Raw genomic sequence first — 17,641 nt, 5'->3', positions numbered from 1 at the left:
AATTGAAATACTACTGCAGAAGAAATTAGAATTAATTAATCAAATCAAACAATTAGTATTCGAAATTTTTCGCATGATGAACTTCAAAATCGAAGTTGAAAATCACTGTAGAAAATTAGGAATTTTAATATCACGAATAATTAAAGTGTGATTGCAAATTTAGATTGACAAATTATACCTATTCTTGGGACGAATTTCTGGAATTCGAAGAACGAAGGATTTCAAATATTAATCGCGCGTCACTTTTCAGGGAGGAAAGAGAGAGAAACTGTGATACTTTGGGAAGGTGAGAGAAAGGGTATTTTGAGAGAAAATATCAGATTTTATGAGATTAAATCTCATACGTCCATTCCATCTAAATCCTACGGTTGTCAAAGCTTCTCATTATAGAGAAGGTTCTCATCTTAAGAGAGGTTCTCACCAGAACCTGGTCCTATATATATATATATATATATATATATATATATATATATATATATATATATATATATATATATATATATATATATATATATATATATATATATATATATATATATATATATATATATATATATATATATATATATATATTTGAACTTGGTAGGGAGGATCCGTGTTCGATCCTCCGTAACAACAATTGGGAGGGGATTGGAACCTATCCACCCAAAACTCGCCACGAATCCGGATTAGCCATGAGGGTGAAACCGGATGCTAACACCAATATATATATATATATATATATATATATATATATATATATATATATATATATATATATATAGGGGAGGGATCCGGTGAAAATAGGTTCCTATGTGAGTATACTAGTATATATGAGAATGAATCTAATCCGTAGGATTAGATTCAGTCAGAAAGCTAGGATTAAAACAACTAATGGAAACATTGTAATTCAACCTTCCCATTTAATGATGAAACGCTATTTTCTCTCTCCAAAATTAATTTCTACCACTTTCTCTCTCTCTCTCAACAATACTGTCATTCCTCTTTCCTCAAAACCTCCATAGAAGCTTGAACATCTCCGATTTCTCGTCGTTTTCTTGCCAATTACAGCTGAATATTGTTGCTTCAAACCAAATTATTGCCGATTTCATCTATAATTCTTCTTATTCTTAAAAAACTGCGTGAATTAAAACCTAGAAATTCAAAGTTGAAGATGACAAAAGAAAAAGAAGCTAGCTACAAATCAAAGTGAAGAACCTATGGAATAAGAAAAAGGTAAGAATTTCTAGAAAAAATGCGAAATATACTACAAGTTTTAATCATTGATTTGTGTTAATTTTCTGTATTTTTAATTTTAAGGAAAAAGGTTCATATTCGAAGTGAGGATGAAGTGCGCAAGAATGAAGATGAAAACACTACTTCTGAATTGAAAACTACAAAAAAATCGTAAGCAATTGAGTTGGTTGAATGTTCAAATTGTATTATTTGATGTTGTATTTGTTGTTTTATTTTATCTGAATTTGGAATCAGTTTGTTCTCAGTTTTTCTGATTATTTTCTGAAATCAGAATCAGTTTGTTCTGAATTTTTGTGATTAATTATTCATGTTTTCTGAATTTTTCTGTGATTAACTTCTAATTTTTTTTAATTTTTGAATTAATTTGTGAATTTTTCAAAATATATTTCCTGATTATATGAAAAAAACTCATGATGTTCTAAAACTTATACTTATATGTTCTGAATTTTTAGATAGGGAATATTCAAAGGAAGGAAATGAGATTAAACACGCTAAAACATCGGAGCCAGAGGGCATTGGTAGCCCAATTGTCGAAGAATCACTTTTGAAGGACATCCTTGAAAATATTGGGTAATATTTTATAATCTCAATTCCTTAGAACATGAAAGTTTAACAATTTAGAACATACAGTTTCATTGTTTAGAACAAAATTTTGTAATATTTAGAGCATGAAAGTTACTTTTTTGAACCTCAAAAATTAGGGATAGTGATGGTTCAAGTGTTGAGAAATGGAAGATATTAGAAGACTTTAGATCTTATTTGGCTACACTTACCATATTTAAAAACTTGTGTGTGACTTTGTGACATCAAATCAACTCTTGTACCGTTGGCTTCTTGTGTCTAACAATTATTCTAGTTAGCTTATGTACAACATTGTTTTGGTTATTGTTAATAGTTTGTTTACCAACAACCCTTGGATTTGGGAATATTTCTTTTTCTGATAGCTTGTTGCGTTCCTAAAATATACATAAATACAATACATGCTTAGAGATTTTTTTTTAACTTTTAGAATATAGAGCACAACAGAACAAACAACATGAATGGTGAAATGGAAAAGCAATGTCAATATTAATTAATGATTGAAAAAGGACGACGTAAGTTTATTTTATATTTAATGATAAACCTTATATGGTTCTTCTAATATAAATTGTACTAAATCGTTTCAAAGCATGATACTTATCCACGTACCCATACGAGATTGTGATGTTTTCAATCTATGTTGGTTGTAGTTACGCTTATTGTGTATGTTACTTGCATGTGTGTGTGCTCGATCTTTCATGTGTATTTGCGTCAATTTAAAACATTTAGTTTGAGAATTCAGAACATTTAGCTTAGGGATGCAGAACATTTAGTTTGGGAACTAATAACATATGTTTTAGAATTCAGACCATTTAGGTTGGGAATTCAGAACATCCACTTTGTGAATTCAGAACATCTACTTTGTGAACTCAGAACATCTACTTTGTGAATTCAGAACATCTACTTTGTAAATGTAGAACATATGCACTTTGTGAATTCAGAACATCCACTTTGTGAATTCACAACATCCACTTTGTGAATTCAGAACATCCACTTTGTGCATTCAGAACATCTACTTTGTGAATTCAGAACATCTACTTTGTAAATGTAGAACATATGCTATTTTATTGTTTCTAGTATTCAAAATTTTATTCATTGCAGTTTGAGAAAATGAAGAGATTGATGGTTGAGTATTGTGGTAAGATATTGACGCACAAGGAAAATAATGAGCATCGTGTTATGGTTTCCAAGTCAAGGAAATGGGCAACAAAGAATCAAATTTAACGGGATCATAATGTCTTTGTAAAATCAAATGTTGAATTTCTTGTAAATACTTTATGTTGAGTTCGTAAAATTAGTAAACCGACATTTTTTATATTGGATGGTTTTGATCAACTTGTAATAGATTCAATTCATTTTCTTGAAGTTTTAACCTTGTTTGAAGTTTAATTTGACGAATAAACATGTAATGTATATGCTCATGAATCCATTAAAAAGAAGTCAAGTACTTCACAATTATACTAGCTAAACCATGTTCAAAGATCTGTAAAAAATGTATATTCTATTCTTCTATGTAGAACAAAAGATGAAAATTTTAGAACATGATCAACAATACGTAGAAAAGAATGTGTTTAATTTTAGAACATGATCAACAAAACCAAAATACGCTTAGAATAAAACATATAAATTTATATGACAATTCGAACATAATTTTATTTCAAAGTCAAAGTAAATGCGCAACAGAGAATCAAATTTGAGGGGATCATATTTTTTAGCATCAATGGTTGAATTAATTTCTATCTTGGATGGTTTTGATCAACTTGTAATACATTCATTTGCTTGAAGATTTAACTGTTTGAAAGTTTCACGATTTACTTTTGATGTGACATGCTAATGAATCGATTAAAGAAGAAGTCATATACTTTGCAAATCTACTAGCTCAACTATGTTCAAAAGATTAGTAAAAACTATATTCTATTTTCTATGTAGAACAAAATATGTAAAAATTTAGAACATGATCAACAATATATAGAACAAAAGGTGTTTAATTTTAGAACATGGTCAGCAAAACAAAATACCTTTAGAATACAACATATAAATTTATATAACAATTTGAATTGTAACACTGTGTTAATCCAGAATAGTAATTAAGATGTAACACTAAAAATAAGATATAAAAAATGATATAACAAAGAGTACATCATTACATAATTCTTCAAAAGTAAAAAAAAAAAAAAGATGTAACAAATAAAATCATCAATTCTAGTTGCACAACAAATATTGAAATCGAGTATTGTTTGAAGAAACATATTCGATGAAGTCCTGAATAATTGATCGATATGTTAATAGTACACATAATTGTTTTAAATGTTCTGATTCAATACGATTTATGATTAATATGTTAATAGTTTAATGTTCTGGATAATTGTTCATTTTGTTCATTTTAATAGAAAACGATTCCTGAAAACGCAAAAGAAAACGATTAATATGTTAATAGAAAACGATTCCTGAAAACGCAATTGTTCGGATTCAATACGATTTAGCAAAATATGATCGAATTCAAATAAAAAAAACAAAAATTTATGAACGAAATTGAATCAAAGTACACATAATTGTTCCAAAATAGAATCAAATTCAAAAAAATCGTTCTAAAATCACAAAATTAATCACATATAATCCTGAAAATAAAAATTGAAAAATTAAACAAAAATGAAATAATACCTTTAAACTCACGAAATCTGGAAATGTGGTGAATATATTTGAGAATCTGGGGTGAAATCGCGCCTATTAGGCCAAAAGTAAAGTGTACTCAAACCTTAATTGAAGCTCTAGGCCTCTAATGGCGGCACAATGAAGAGAGAGAAAATAGAGGTCTGTAGATTTTAGAGAAGCAGTGAGCGTGAAGAAGGAGGAAAATGGCTGGGTAATTGTTCAATAAATTTACAAAAATACCATTACTAAACCCTTGATTTTGAGATGTTAGATTAGAAAATATCCATAGGCCAGATTTATTCTCACATAAGATTGTGTTCTCACATAGAGGGGGTGTTCTCACATGAGCCTTCCTCTATGGTGTATTATTATACATTTTCAAAAAAGAACATTCTCTGATCAGCAAAGCTAGGGTCACTAAACGGCTCCACCTTTTCTTGCAGGAAGTAGTATGCCTCCTTCCTAATTTGAATTGTGGAGGCAGAGTTCATAAATCCTTTGTAAATTGGGTTGGCTGAGCATGAGCATATATATATATATATATATATATATATATATATATATATATATATATATATATATATATATATATATATATATATATATATATATATATATACTTCCTCCGTTCCGGAAATATCGCACCATGGTTGACTTTTACTCCTCTAACCATTACTTTGACTCTTAATATCTCAAATCGTGTGCAAGTAAAAATTATAAAAAATTATTATTTAGAAAATGTATATCGATACGGATCAAACATGACCCCACAGGACTAAAATTTCCTTATGTACAAATCACAAAAAATGGCCATAGTCGTAGTGTGAATAGTGTAAAAAACAAATGATGCGATATTTCCGGAACGGAAGAAGTATTAGATTTAATTACTTAAAAACACACAAATATTTCCATTAGACATCATTATTCAAAAAAAAGAAAAAGAAAATTGCATGTTCTGAAAACACGCCAAACTTGCAGTATTTGGACAAACAAAATCAAGTTTGATCTCATAATTTGGGAAGCACCAAACCAGAAAATAGCTATCAGTGGCTACGGCTCTGAACCAAGAGGTAGAAGAAAATATGATGATTTTTGAAAGAGAAGAGCTTATGATTCGTCCAACAGGTGGAATTCCAACACCCAGAAAAGCCCATTTCCTTAAATCCTTGTTAAACCCCTCTAAACAGCAACCACCTCTCTCTAAACCCCCGTCCCTTTCTCTCTCTTCAAACCCTGAAATAATTCAAAACCTCACAAAATTGGTGCTTTTTAAGGGTACCCCAAATCCACAAGTGGAATGGAAGTCATGGGTTGAGGTATTACAGCAAACCTATCACAGCATTTGGATGAAAGTCGGGATCGTTGAAGCAATCGCAGCATCGACTTACATGGTTAAGAGGGATAATGCGTTAATCATAAGTTTAGCTGAGAAATGGTGTTCTGAAACTAACACATTTGTATTCCCTTGGGGTGAATGTAGCATTAGTTTGGAGGATGTTATGATTTTAGGTGGGTTTCCAGTTTTGGGTGTTTTGGTTCTTTCCCCTTCTATAAATAGACACTTTGATGAAATGGAAGTTAATTTGAACAATTGTTGTGATGAAATTAGGAATAATTGTAACAATCTTGTGACTCAATTGGGATGGATGAGGTATTTCAAAGGTAAAGGTGGTCAGTTGGAGCATGTTGCGTTTCTTGTTCTATGGTTATCAAGGTATGTTTTTCCCACAAATGTGTACAATATTGTTGCTCCTAATGTGTTTGCCATTGCAATTAGTCTTACTAAGGGCACCAAGATTGCTTTAGGTCATGCTGTTTTAGCTTCGATTTATAGAGATTTGAGCATGTTGAAAGAGAAAATTGATCATTTTATATCAGATGATTGTCAAAATGATGGTTCGAAGTGTGTTCTTTCCTTAGTTTTAAAAAGCGCGAAGCGCACCGAAGCGCACAAGGGCCCTGGAGCTAAAGCGCAAAGCGCAAAGCGAAAGCGCGGGCTTTTCGTAGGTGAAGCGCACCTTAAGTGCCAAAAACCTTTAAAATCATTTCTAGAACATATTTTGTACTTAAAACAATATGTTTCTTATATTATAAATGCATAAATTAACAAAAGGAAGCATAATTCATTACTAGACATCAAACCGGCATACGTCTAAGAGTCTAAAGTACTAACCAAAGGCTTAGAGTAAGTCACAAGCTCACAAAAGTCACAACCAACATAAGCAAGTAAGTAGAAAGACTAGAAAAAGGAAAAAAGAAAAGCAAACTCGGTTTTTCAAGCTTATAGTCGCCCCTATGCTCCTAGAGCTCATCATCATCATAATCTTCATCATCATCGATAGCATCATACTCATCCTCATCATCTAGATAATCTCCATCTTCACCAATATCCTCTTCCTCGTCCTCTTCATCATCATCCACAATCTCAACTCGACGAGAAAATTTAGAAGTGGAGGTAGTAGCCGGCCCTTTTCCTTTATCAACTCTAGATGAGGATGGCATGGACTCCCTAGCAACCCTTGTTGCTCCTCTAGTGCCATAGATTGGATCATTGGCTCCGGCGGCTCTACTAACACTAGCCCATGTCAAGTCATCACCCTCAAATACAAGATCACCTTCATCATCCGAAGAATTCTCTTCCATTCTCCCAAGTAACCACTCATTACTCTCATCAATCTCTCTCAAAAGAACGGGATCAATGGTGTCTTTTCTCTTATATCGGCGCTCTAAAGCTCGATTATCTTTCACATACACCATGTCATTCAAACGACTTTGTGCCAACCGATTCCTCTTTTTGGAGTGAAGTTGTTGAAAAATACCCCAATTTCTCTCACAACCCGTAGCACTACAAGTTAGGCTAAGAACCTTTATGGCAAAATTCTTGAGGTCGGGAGTTGAAGATCCATAACTAGACCACCAATCCGCTACAAAAATAATAAAATTAAGTTAGTGATCAATTAATTTCAACATAAAACAATTGATATACTTAAAGTTTTATAAACTTAAGGTAGTTAGTTAGTTATTACCTGGGGATTTGGTCTTTCTTTGTCTTATAGCCATATAATGACCAAAGAGACCGGTGGCATTCTTAAATGAATCCAATTCCAAAAGAATCTTCTCTTGAGTTTCAACATCCGGAACTATCCTTCCAATACAATCATACAAACCCAACATCACTTCTTCACATTCGACATTTTCAACATTATCATAATGGATCTCGGGGTTTAGATAATAACCGGCCGCATGCAAAGGTCGATGAAGTTGACAATTCCATCTTTTATCAATGAACTCAAAAGCTTCTTTGTATTCCTCCTCTTTCATTCCAAAACTCTTAGATATAGTCTCCTTAGCCCTATCCATAGCTTCATAAATATATCCCATAGGAGGCTTTTTCTCTCCATCAACAATTCTAAGCACCTTAACTAGTGGACCGGTCAACTTAAGAGCATATAAGACATTTCTCCAAAAAGTGTCTTGCAAAAAGTATGTTGCTATTTTCCTTCCTCCCACATCCTTTGACCACTTAGAGGTATTCCACTCTTGAGAAGTAACCATCTTCCTCAAGTTACTCTTTTGCTTATGAAATTGAGCAAGAGTAATGAAAGATGTAGCAAATCTTGTAACCGCCGGCCTATGCAAATTCCTTTGATTTGTGAATTTCCTCATCAATTTCACAAGAGATATATGATTATATATATAACCATTCATGAAGATACATTTCTTCAAAGCATTCTTGACCTTAGGAATTTTCCCAATATCTTCCAACATCAAGTCCAAACAATGTGCGGCGCAAGGAGTCCAATAAAGATGTTGTCTTTTAGCCTCCAACAATCTTCCTACAAATTTATAACAAAATAAAAGGCATTTAGTTAATTAGTTTCAAATAAAAGGAAATAAAATATAACATATAAATTAAGAAGAAGATCTATATCTCTTACCGGCCTTAACATAATTGGATGCGTTATCCGTCACCACTTGGATTACATTTTGTTCTCCAACTTCCTCTACCATATCATCAAGCATATGAAACAACAAATCCGCATCTTTCACAACATTGGAAACATCCATGGATTTTATGAAGAAAGAGCCTTTTGGAGAGTTGACAAGAAAGTTCACAATGTCTTTTGAGGCAATCGAATCACGCCATCCATCGGACATAATTGAACAACCTTTTGTTGCCCACTCTTTCTTGTGCTCTTCCTTTAGTTTATCAATCTCCTCTACTTCACTCTTGAGGAGAGGAACTCTTAGCTCATGCATGCTTGGTGGCTTGAATCCCATGCCATATTGTGCAACGGCATCAAGCATGCCTTTGAAACTATCATAAGTAGCCGCATAAAACGGTATCCCCGCATCAAAAAACCACTTTGCAATCGCTTTACAAGTCTTGTCTCTCAATTGCTTCTCACAAGCACCAAAGATATCTTTTCTATCTTTTCTACCTTTCAAGACATTTTCGGAATGAGTAGTGACAAAGAAATCCATAGGACCCTTGACTTTTGGTTTTTTGCGTAGTTGTTGGCTACTTTTTGAATTCATGATTTCACAATCTTGTTCTTCCTCATCATCATCATCATGATCAAATTGGCTAACCCTTGGCATCATTTGACTATCAATTTTAGCTTGTGCTTTCTTGATCATAAAAAGTTTCACTTCCTCCCTCACATGCTCGGGACAAGTAGGACACTTGGTCACATTTCTAAAACCTCCTACCAAATGTTGCTTCATTCGTAGAGCCCCTCCTTTTGTCACTTTACCACAAAAGCTACAATGCCAATTGGTCTTATTAGTAGGTTCCGGTTTACCATACTTTCTTGCCGGATCCACGGTGTCTAAGGAAGGTATGCTTGAACCCCCCTCATTAGTAGCCATCCTAATATTAAAAGGCATGAATTAAAACCAATTGAAAAGAAAACAGAGCAAAAAAAAAAGCATTAAGCAGAGAAAAATAAACAGAGCAAAAAGCTACTGCTTTTATTCTTTAAAAACAAGTAACAGAATTAAAAAAGCACAATAAAAAAGAGTAGATTTTTTGGCTGGTTGCATACATGCCATTACATGCGCATCCCCATTAAATGGGAATTTTGATGGGGCCTAAACAATTATTAATAATTTTAGTAAAATTATTATTAAATTGGTCATGGATCACTATCATCAATCAAGTAGTCCCACTACTGCAGTACTGCTATAATTTAAAAAAAAAAAAAAAAAAAAGCAACATGTGGGGGCAGAATTAAAAAGCTAACATAATAATATAAAAAAGCAGAGTAAAAAAATCAATACGAAAGTAAATATAAAAAGGCAGAAATCCATAACTCCTCAACTATATAAACCCCTCAAACAGAGATAAAAGCAAACCCCTTAAAACACCCACAAACTGTTCAAGCCCAGAAACCGTCAAGAACACATATCTAAGAAATAAAAAATAAAAAAAAAGATGGAGAAGAACAGAGATCAGACTATCAGAGAAGAAGAATCGATAAAAAGAAGAAATCGAAAAAAAGAAAGAAGATAGAGAAGAAGTGAAGAACAGAGTAGAAGATAGAAAATTAAAAAGGAGAAATTGAAATTGAAATAAAAATCAAACGTACCTGGAGGTTGGGATCCTCCGGCGAGACGGCGAGACGGTGGCTGGAGGAAATCCGGCAGCAGCAACTAGCAAGGTAGGTCTCCAAAATCGGCAGCTAGGGTTTTGGAGAAAAACCCCCAATTTTTTTTGAAATGTGAAGAAAATAATTTTCTCTCTCCAAAATTAAATTCTGCCCGTTATTTTCAGTGAGCAGCCAATTAAAATTGGTCACGTGAGAATCACGTGATCAATTATTCAAGTCAAACAGCATCTTTTAATTTCCTGCGCCACACATACAAGAAGCGTGCGCTTCTAAAAAAGCGCGCTTCGGTAAAAAACGCCGAAGGCGCGCGCACCCTGTATAACGCTACGCTCCCTTTGTCCGGCGCGATTCAGGCTGCGCTTTTGTGGGAGGACAGCATTGTCTCCGCGTGGTCATGAACTAGGAGAAGCTGATCAAGTATCCAGAGTTCCTCTTTATTCTTCCTCCCCCTCTAACGAGGCTATGGTTTTAGCTTCGGCTGGCAGTAAAATAGAAATACCAAATGAAAATCCCCCATCTTTTCAGGAAATTGAAGTTCAAAATCCTTCCAATGTGCCTAAGAATAAGCAAGTAAGTGTAGTAGATTTGATAATATCTGGAAAAAGTGAGCACAATTCTGTAGAGGAAGGCAGGGAATTTGAGGTGTGTAAGAGCAAGTTGGACACGGATGAAGCAAGCAAGAATTTACAGAATGACTCATTAGCTGAAGCAGCCAATCAAAGTACATACATCAAGCCATTCAACAATTCAGCTGATGCCGGTTTAATAGTCAGTATTGATGAAGATAGGGAGGAAGGTAATGATAGACCAAACCCTTTAAAAGAACTAGGTATTGAGTTAGAAACCAGGATGAAAAGGCTTGAAAGGATTGAAAGGACAGTTTCTGCTCTCAAATCAGCTAAGTTTCAAAATTCAGTCAAGTAGCATATTAGATGGACTGTGGACTGTGATGTTTATCCGAAAGAGGAAAAATGGATTAGATTCAACAAATTAAACTGATTTTTGTAATGAATGGGGTCTAATTACTCATAATATGTATAATTTGTTGTGCTTCTGTAATTAGCTTCTAATTGTAAATGAACCTATTAAATACTTTATGCTTGGACCATCTCTGGCTTCGTTGATATTGTTGTAAGATGCATTATTTTTCTTTCTTTTTCCTCAAGCCTCATAGCAACTAACTAAGCAGAAAAGATGTGAAACATTTTCCTTGAGAATATCTTGATCCCTGATATGTTGTAGCTATTGTTTGCCATTATTAGCGGCCTTGTGGAATGCAAGTACAGCAATCTGCTGAGGTCATTCAGTTATTCGTTTTCTCTTAGAACAACTTAACATAACTCATTAGCAAGATTAACATTCATTGTAGTGTTCATGTTCAATGAAGCTGACAGAATATTATTTCATGTTCAGGTTCTGAGACATATTACAAAAAACGTAAACAATGATAGAATTCATAGCAGTTGTTATATATGGTTTTAGTTGATTGCCTCATCATCTTCAGCTAGGAAAGTTGGAACTAGACTCTCAAGTCTCAAAATACCTTTGAAGTTTGAACATGAAAAATTTAGAACTACAGGTTCTAATTAATACCTGAACTTTATGTTCCAGACGAACATTGGTTCACCAGAAATTCAGACTATCATAGACAACCGGACAGGTCATATAATATGATGATCCCCGGCCATCACACTGTCTCCATATGTACGAACCTTGTACAATTCATCTCGTACTTCTTCATATATTATCCACACCACCAAAGAAACCCTCGGGAGTCTAGGGATACGGATGGCCTAACTTCATTTGCTGAGGAGGTTAGTTTATTTTCCTTCATATACGACAAGTACGTAGGATTGAAGTGTAGAATGTTGGTATGACTTTGTTTGTATGTGCAGGGGTTAGGCCCATGTATCCAATCCCAACCGTCACATGAATGTGGTTATCTCGGGCACCCTTCATTGTCAGGAGGAAATTCGAAGGAGGATGATGCGTCAGAGAAGGTGTCACAACTTCAGAAAAGTCCTGCTTTATCATTGATTGATGATGGTGGGCAGAGCTCATGCTGTGCAAAGCTATTGTTCGATGCTGATGAGAGTCCTAACACACTGTTGGCTAAGGAAGTCCCAGAGGCTACTCAGGCTAATAAATGTGCAGTAGTGGAGATGGAGACAATGAGCGGAAGTGGTGGAGATAAAATGCCATCTCAAATCCATATGAATTATGAAGTGACAGATGCAGCATCACATGATTTAGATGGGAGGATAAAGCATAATATCAAGAAAGCTCCTGCGTATTTAGCTTCATCGGGGAATGGTTCACTTGATAATCCTGTGATTATCGATGATGAAAAGGAAAATTTCAAATTTGACCCTTTTGAAGTGTTTGGTACTGAACTTGACTGTAGGATAAAAAAGCTTGAGTGTGTTGTTTTCACTTTTCAGGATGCGAACAATTAAGTTAAGTTCCAAAGCAAGTTAAAGGTAGGATTTTGCGGTATATCCAAGTGTTTGGTGTTAAGCTTTTGGGAATCAACTGACCTGTGACCAAAGTAAGGACGGTAAGTGTGGTGAGGTTCTTCAAGAATTTCTAACCTGACTTTTAACTTTTCGTATTTCAATTCAAAATCTCATAAATTATTTCCTTAACTATGAGGTGATCAACATTGCAGGTATAAAAAAATAGTATATGATGTTAAGAAATACTGTACTAAGCAAGATCAATGTGGTCATAGAAGGTGAAAGCACAATTTTCTTATGCTGTAAGATGTATTTTTACTTGAGGTGTGAAACCTCATCTATAGTTTTGATGTTCTGTTGAGCAATTACAAATGAAACTGATAACAAGTACTGATGTCATTCTTAATGCTTGGTTTTCCACTTTAACGCAATTGAAGTGGAGTAGTATTCATGATATACACTGATAACTGATAACAAGTACTGATGTCATTATTGCTGCAGTATGTAAGCAGCATCTGCATCAGTGTAATGATATACATCTGCTTTATGCACAAATCACTGTGATCAATAACCTACAAGGACTATAGCCTATGAGAAACAAAACTTCAGAGTGGTTTAACCAGAGACCCTGCCAGACCCATATTTCATATTTACTGGAGTTCCATTTAAAATAAATAAATAAACAAAGATGATCAACCAATTGTGGGTTTTGAATCAATTTTGCTAACTGGTAGTCTGGTACTCTGTAACACGCTGGTTTGCAGACCAATTATCGGTTTTGACTTTTGAGAGAGGTAACCGTTCTCTCGAGCGTACTGATAGTAGCTTCAGACTTAAGTGTTAAGACCAATTATCATGATCTCGAATGATTTATATCTGCACCTTGGTTAGCTGTTTAAGGTAGTTCATCGTTAACAAGTGGATAAATTTTTCATTTCAGGCCTCAGGGCCAAGCAGAGTCTCATCCCTACATGCCCCCTTAACATTTTCTGCCAAATGTTTCGTTTCGTGATTTTCTGCTGGTGATTCTTCCTGAGCATACATGCCCTCTTAACACTTGCTTCCATTACACATGTTTAGCTTGCTCACCACTCTAGCTTTGGCTTCCTTCATATCTTGCGCGCACGTCTTCGATTTTGCAAATTCATCACTTTGAGTTGCTTGTTCTCACTAGCACATTTACTACTACTTCCAATCTTAGCTAGCCTGCTAAAAATGTAGTACAATTAATTACTCTGTATTACAATGCCTTTATATTTTAAGGGATCTTAATAACTACCCTATACAACAGCACTTGTTAATAAGTACCCACAATTTGGCATGTCCAACCAATAATGCACTAGGCTGGGAACCATACATATGATATAGGTCACATGCTCAGATTACTCATCTCTATTTATTATGAAGTATTTTGTACCAAGTATTACCCTTGTGGTTCATTTACACACAAAAAATAATAATTTGGACATTTCTTTACTCAAATTCAAAATTAGTCGAAATCTATTAGGCTCTAAAATACTGTATTGGAGTATTATTAAAACAAAAGACAATATACTGGTCCAAACTTGTTGATAATGCATTTTTGTTCACAATACACTTTTATTTAGTTTTGTTAAAAAAAGCTTACATATTACTTAAATAGCACAAACTAATTTGGAAATACCTTATCAATTGTGATCCTTGTGAATCACAACAAACTACGGGTTCTCACAGTTGATATGGCACGCCAAAACTGCCAGTAAGTGCTTTACTCTTTCTCTTCTTCCATTTTTGTGAAAATAATTTATTTCCTGTACTACTCCGACACCATTGGTTGTTGTCAATAAATGCTAATCTGAACAAAAGATTTTTAAGCCACTGTAATATTCAGACTTATCAATTGGCAATTGCTCATACTCCAACACCAGTGTTCCTTTCAGAGAGAAAAATCAGAGGAGAAAAGCTCACTACACCCACCAATGAAAGACCATTCCCTAATTGAGGAGAGAGAAGAGCTAATGATTTCCCTAAATAGTAATAATCATAATCAAACTCCAACATTAAGAAACTCCCATTTCCTTAAACCAACTCTAAACCCCAGAAATCAACCCTTTCCAAAACCCCCTTCTTTTTCTCTATCCTCTAAACCCAACAAAAATCTCCCCAAAATTAAGGTTCATTTCAAAGGAAGGCTAACACCCCAGATGAATTGGGACTTATGGGTTACCAATTTGCAACAAACCCATGAATCTACTTGGAAAAAAGTTGGCATCTTTGATGCAATCAGGGCTTCTACTTACAATTTAATGAGAGATAATGAGCTTATCTTTGGATTAGCTCGTAATTGGTGTCCTAAAACTAACACTTTTGTATTTTCTTGGGGTGAATGTAGTATTACTTTGGAAGATGTTATGATTTTAGGTGGGTTTTCTGTTTTGGGTGAGTGTGTTAAAACCCCATTTCAAAGCAGAGAGATTGAGGAAATTGAGAATACATTGGTTAGTGTTTTCCCTCGAGATAGAAAGAGTAGTTGGTACCAAATCAAGCAGAACGAGTGGATGGATTATTTCATGGATTTTGGGGGTGAATTGGAGCATATTGCATTCCTTGTATTATGGTTGTCAAGGTACGTGTTTTCGACAAAGTATTTCTGTCAAATTTCGCCCTATGTTTTCCCTATTGCTATTGCTCTTGCTAGAGGTACTAGAATTGCACTTGCTCCTGCTGTTTTAGCTTCAATTTATAGAGATTTGAGTTTGTTAAAAGAAAAAACTTTAGGGTTTGTGCAAAATGATAAAAGCAAACTTGTTCTTTGGGCACTTTTCCAATTAGTTCAGGTTTGGGCTTGGGAGAGGTTCCCTACATTGGGTCCGAAGCCTATTGCTCTCTTTCATGGTGAGCCAAGGTTAGCTCGTTGGCAAAACTTATCCAAGTTAAAAAATAAGTTAGCCTGGGTTGATTTTGAGTCTCTTGGTGTGAGCTTTTTGTGGAGACCCTATGCTTTATCTGTGGAAAATTGGAAGTTCCCGGAGTTCTATTGTGATGAAGAGATGTCAGTCTTAATAGATTCCGGGGTAGGGGAGGAGTTGTTGTCATTTGCAAAATGCTTGAGAGCATGTGAGTTGGTTGGTTTTGATTGTACAGAGCAGTACCTCCCACAAAGAATAGGGATGCAATTTGGATTCGATCAAGATATTCCGAGTTTTATTCCTAGATCAAATGACAGTGAAGAGCTTGCTTGGAGTAGCTATGATGTACCTCTTAATGGTGTGGAGTTATATCTGTCTCCCAGATTGTTCAAGGGGGATGTCACTGTTCAATATTTTGATTGGTTTATGACAGCATCATGTCCAGGTTACAATATTGTTTCGACCTACAAACGACAGAGGATTCTGACAAGTTGTGCAGGGGAAGCAAGAGGCAAAATGTCCACGAAATTAAATGTGGTTTGTTCATCTCCTGCAAGCAATGTCCCTGTGACTCCTTGTTCTGCTCTTTGTGTTGAGGCGAAAGCGAATCATGTTATTAGCATGGAGGCTCCTAGTTGTTTAGCTTCTTCTGAGTGTATATTGGCATCTCATTGTCTAAAGGAAGCGGAGTCCAAGAATTTTGATTCGAGTAACTTGCATAGTGTTGCTGAGGCGATTACTGGAACTAGTGCATCTTGCAATGATAAGAAGATTAGTCTCAACAAAAGCCATGTTGACAATCATGATCCAGGTTTTGAGATTGATATTGAGAAGGGTGTTAGGGGAATGGATACTGTAATGGAACAAGTGGGAAAATGCAGGGAGAATTGTGTTAACAAAAGTGTCAATGGTGCCGCTATGATGCAGACTGGAACCACCCCATCTTACAGCAAAGGCACAACCAGTCCTAGAGATAGCCTTTATATTATTGATGAAGCAATTCCAACTCATATTACACAGAGGGTTGAACTTGATAATGAAGCTGCTGCTAGCTCACTGAAAACTCTAACGGACGATGAACATGGCAATAAGTGTGTAAATGTCAAGTTAGTGAGCGGTTCAATTGATGATCCTGTGATTATCGATCATGACAACAATGATGATTCTGAAGTTGAAGCTAGGATTAGTAAACTTGAGAGACTTGTTTCTAGGATACAAGCTGCTAAGTTACGGGTCCAAGCCTCCAAGACAAAGGGCATATAACAATACTATCATTCGTGTAGACGCGTTACTTAGCTAAACTAACTAGTACGTACTACTCCGTATAACATTAACAAGCCTCTTAAAGCCGAATTGTTGAATCAAACTTCTTGTTAAGTTTTATTTAACTTATGTCATTCTTTTATTCACATTTGTGGCTGATATCTTCTCCATTTATGACCAAGTATTCACTGTATTCGGGCTTGGCTCAAGTGCTCAACTTCTTTGTGTATAAATCTAAAGCTTTACTAGAGTATATTGCAATGTCCAGTAATCTAATGGAGTATTTTTCTGAAATTACTTGTTTGCTTTGGTTCCTCTGTCAACTTACATTAGCCCGAACATCGAGATCAGGGTCGGTATGTGACGTATGTTCATCATTAGGGAATTGTTCAAGCCTTTACGGCCCGTTTGGTAAAACGATTTTAATAAAATCAATGTTGAATTCTGTTTCAGAATTCCTTTGCTTTCCAAGAAAAATGTTTTACTTTTTCCTAAATCTGCTTTCACTATTTTCTCTAAATTAAACGTTTTAAAAGTGATTTGATGAAGTCTCCTTGTTTCTCTCAAGTTACGTGCACGTCACTGCTACCAGTGACTGTTAGTGGCAATTGAGGGGAACATGGAAAACTAACCTAGGGAAGCTCCTCTATAAAAGGAGAAGTGTTTTCTTTTCTCAAATCACAACTCACAACGTACAATATTTCTACAAAACTTAAGAGTTTTCATAAAAGTCAATTTATAAAAGAGCGTGTTCCTCAAGTTCCTTTATTATACATAAGCTTTTTTAATTACTACAATTTTCATAATTTGAGTTGTAATTGTGGGGTTAAGAATCGAGTGATCCTTGAGTTGTGAGGTACAAGGATTGAGTGATCCTTGAGTTTTGAGTGTAAGGGTTGAGTGATCCTTAAAGTGACTTAGAGTTAAGTCAGTGAGAGAGTGTGAAAAGAGCAGC

The 17,641-nt window shown here is 34.8% G+C and overlaps 3 protein-coding genes across 4 annotated transcripts; 2 read left to right on the top strand and 1 right to left on the bottom strand.

Annotated features, from left to right (window-relative positions):
- Window positions 1–6,546: 6,546 nt before the first annotated feature.
- LOC110804157 (uncharacterized) lies at window positions 6,547–10,266 on the bottom strand. The gene is made up of 4 exons (XM_022009725.2): window positions 10,059–10,266; window positions 8,406–9,340; window positions 7,494–8,303; window positions 6,547–7,391 (listed from the first exon to the last, which is right to left on the bottom strand). Exons 2-4 carry the CDS (start codon window positions 9,337–9,339, stop codon window positions 6,769–6,771), a joined length of 2,367 nt encoding a protein of 788 aa, XP_021865417.2. The 5' UTR covers window position 9,340; window positions 10,059–10,266; the 3' UTR covers window positions 6,547–6,768.
- A 270-nt stretch (window positions 10,267–10,536) lies between these two features.
- LOC110804156 (uncharacterized) lies at window positions 10,537–13,119 on the top strand. 2 transcript variants are annotated; one of them, XR_008930296.1, is made up of 4 exons: window positions 10,537–10,875; window positions 11,691–11,893; window positions 11,975–12,636; window positions 12,748–13,117. XR_008930296.1 is itself a non-coding variant. In XM_022009723.2 (3 exons), exons 1-3 carry the CDS (start codon window positions 10,542–10,544, stop codon window positions 12,533–12,535), a joined length of 1,098 nt encoding a protein of 365 aa, XP_021865415.1. In that variant the 5' UTR covers window positions 10,537–10,541; the 3' UTR covers window positions 12,536–13,119. The 2 variants fall into 2 exon arrangements, 1 of the variants encoding a protein (XP_021865415.1); XM_022009723.2 differs by having other exon boundaries at window positions 11,975–13,119.
- A 1,374-nt stretch (window positions 13,120–14,493) lies between these two features.
- Window positions 14,494–16,686, top strand: LOC110804155 (uncharacterized). Its single transcript, XM_022009722.2, has one exon. It carries the CDS (start codon window positions 14,494–14,496, stop codon window positions 16,684–16,686), a length of 2,193 nt encoding a protein of 730 aa, XP_021865414.2.
- The last annotated feature ends 955 nt before the right edge of the window (window positions 16,687–17,641 follow it).

Source organism: Spinacia oleracea, chromosome 3 (assembly GCF_020520425.1).
Source record: "Spinacia oleracea cultivar Varoflay chromosome 3, BTI_SOV_V1, whole genome shotgun sequence".
NCBI lineage: Eukaryota > Viridiplantae > Streptophyta > Magnoliopsida > Caryophyllales > Amaranthaceae > Spinacia > Spinacia oleracea.
Note: the sequence above shows the minus strand (reverse complement) of the source record. Positions and strands in the feature narration are given on the sequence as shown.

Excerpts from the sequence above, each read along its gene's own strand:
- LOC110804157 (XM_022009725.2), bottom strand. The coding sequence starts at position 9,339 with ATGGCTACTAATGAGGGGGGTTCAAGCATACCTTCCTTAGACACCGTG. Across the intron at positions 8,304-8,405 it reads ATCCAATTATGTTAAGGCCG|GAAGATTGTTGGAGGCTAAA; the intron begins GTAAGAGATATA and ends ATAAATTTGTAG. Across the intron at positions 7,392-7,493 it reads AAGAAAGACCAAATCCCCAG|CGGATTGGTGGTCTAGTTAT; the intron begins GTAATAACTAAC and ends TTATTTTTGTAG.
- LOC110804156 (XM_022009723.2), top strand. The coding sequence starts at position 10,542 with ATGGTTTTAGCTTCGGCTGGCAGTAAAATAGAAATACCAAATGAAAAT. Across the intron at positions 10,876-11,690 it reads TGATGAAGATAGGGAGGAAG|ACGAACATTGGTTCACCAGA; the intron begins GTAATGATAGAC and ends TTTATGTTCCAG. Across the intron at positions 11,894-11,974 it reads TAACTTCATTTGCTGAGGAG|GGGTTAGGCCCATGTATCCA; the intron begins GTTAGTTTATTT and ends TTGTATGTGCAG.
- LOC110804155 (XM_022009722.2), top strand. The coding sequence starts at position 14,494 with ATGAAAGACCATTCCCTAATTGAGGAGAGAGAAGAGCTAATGATTTCC.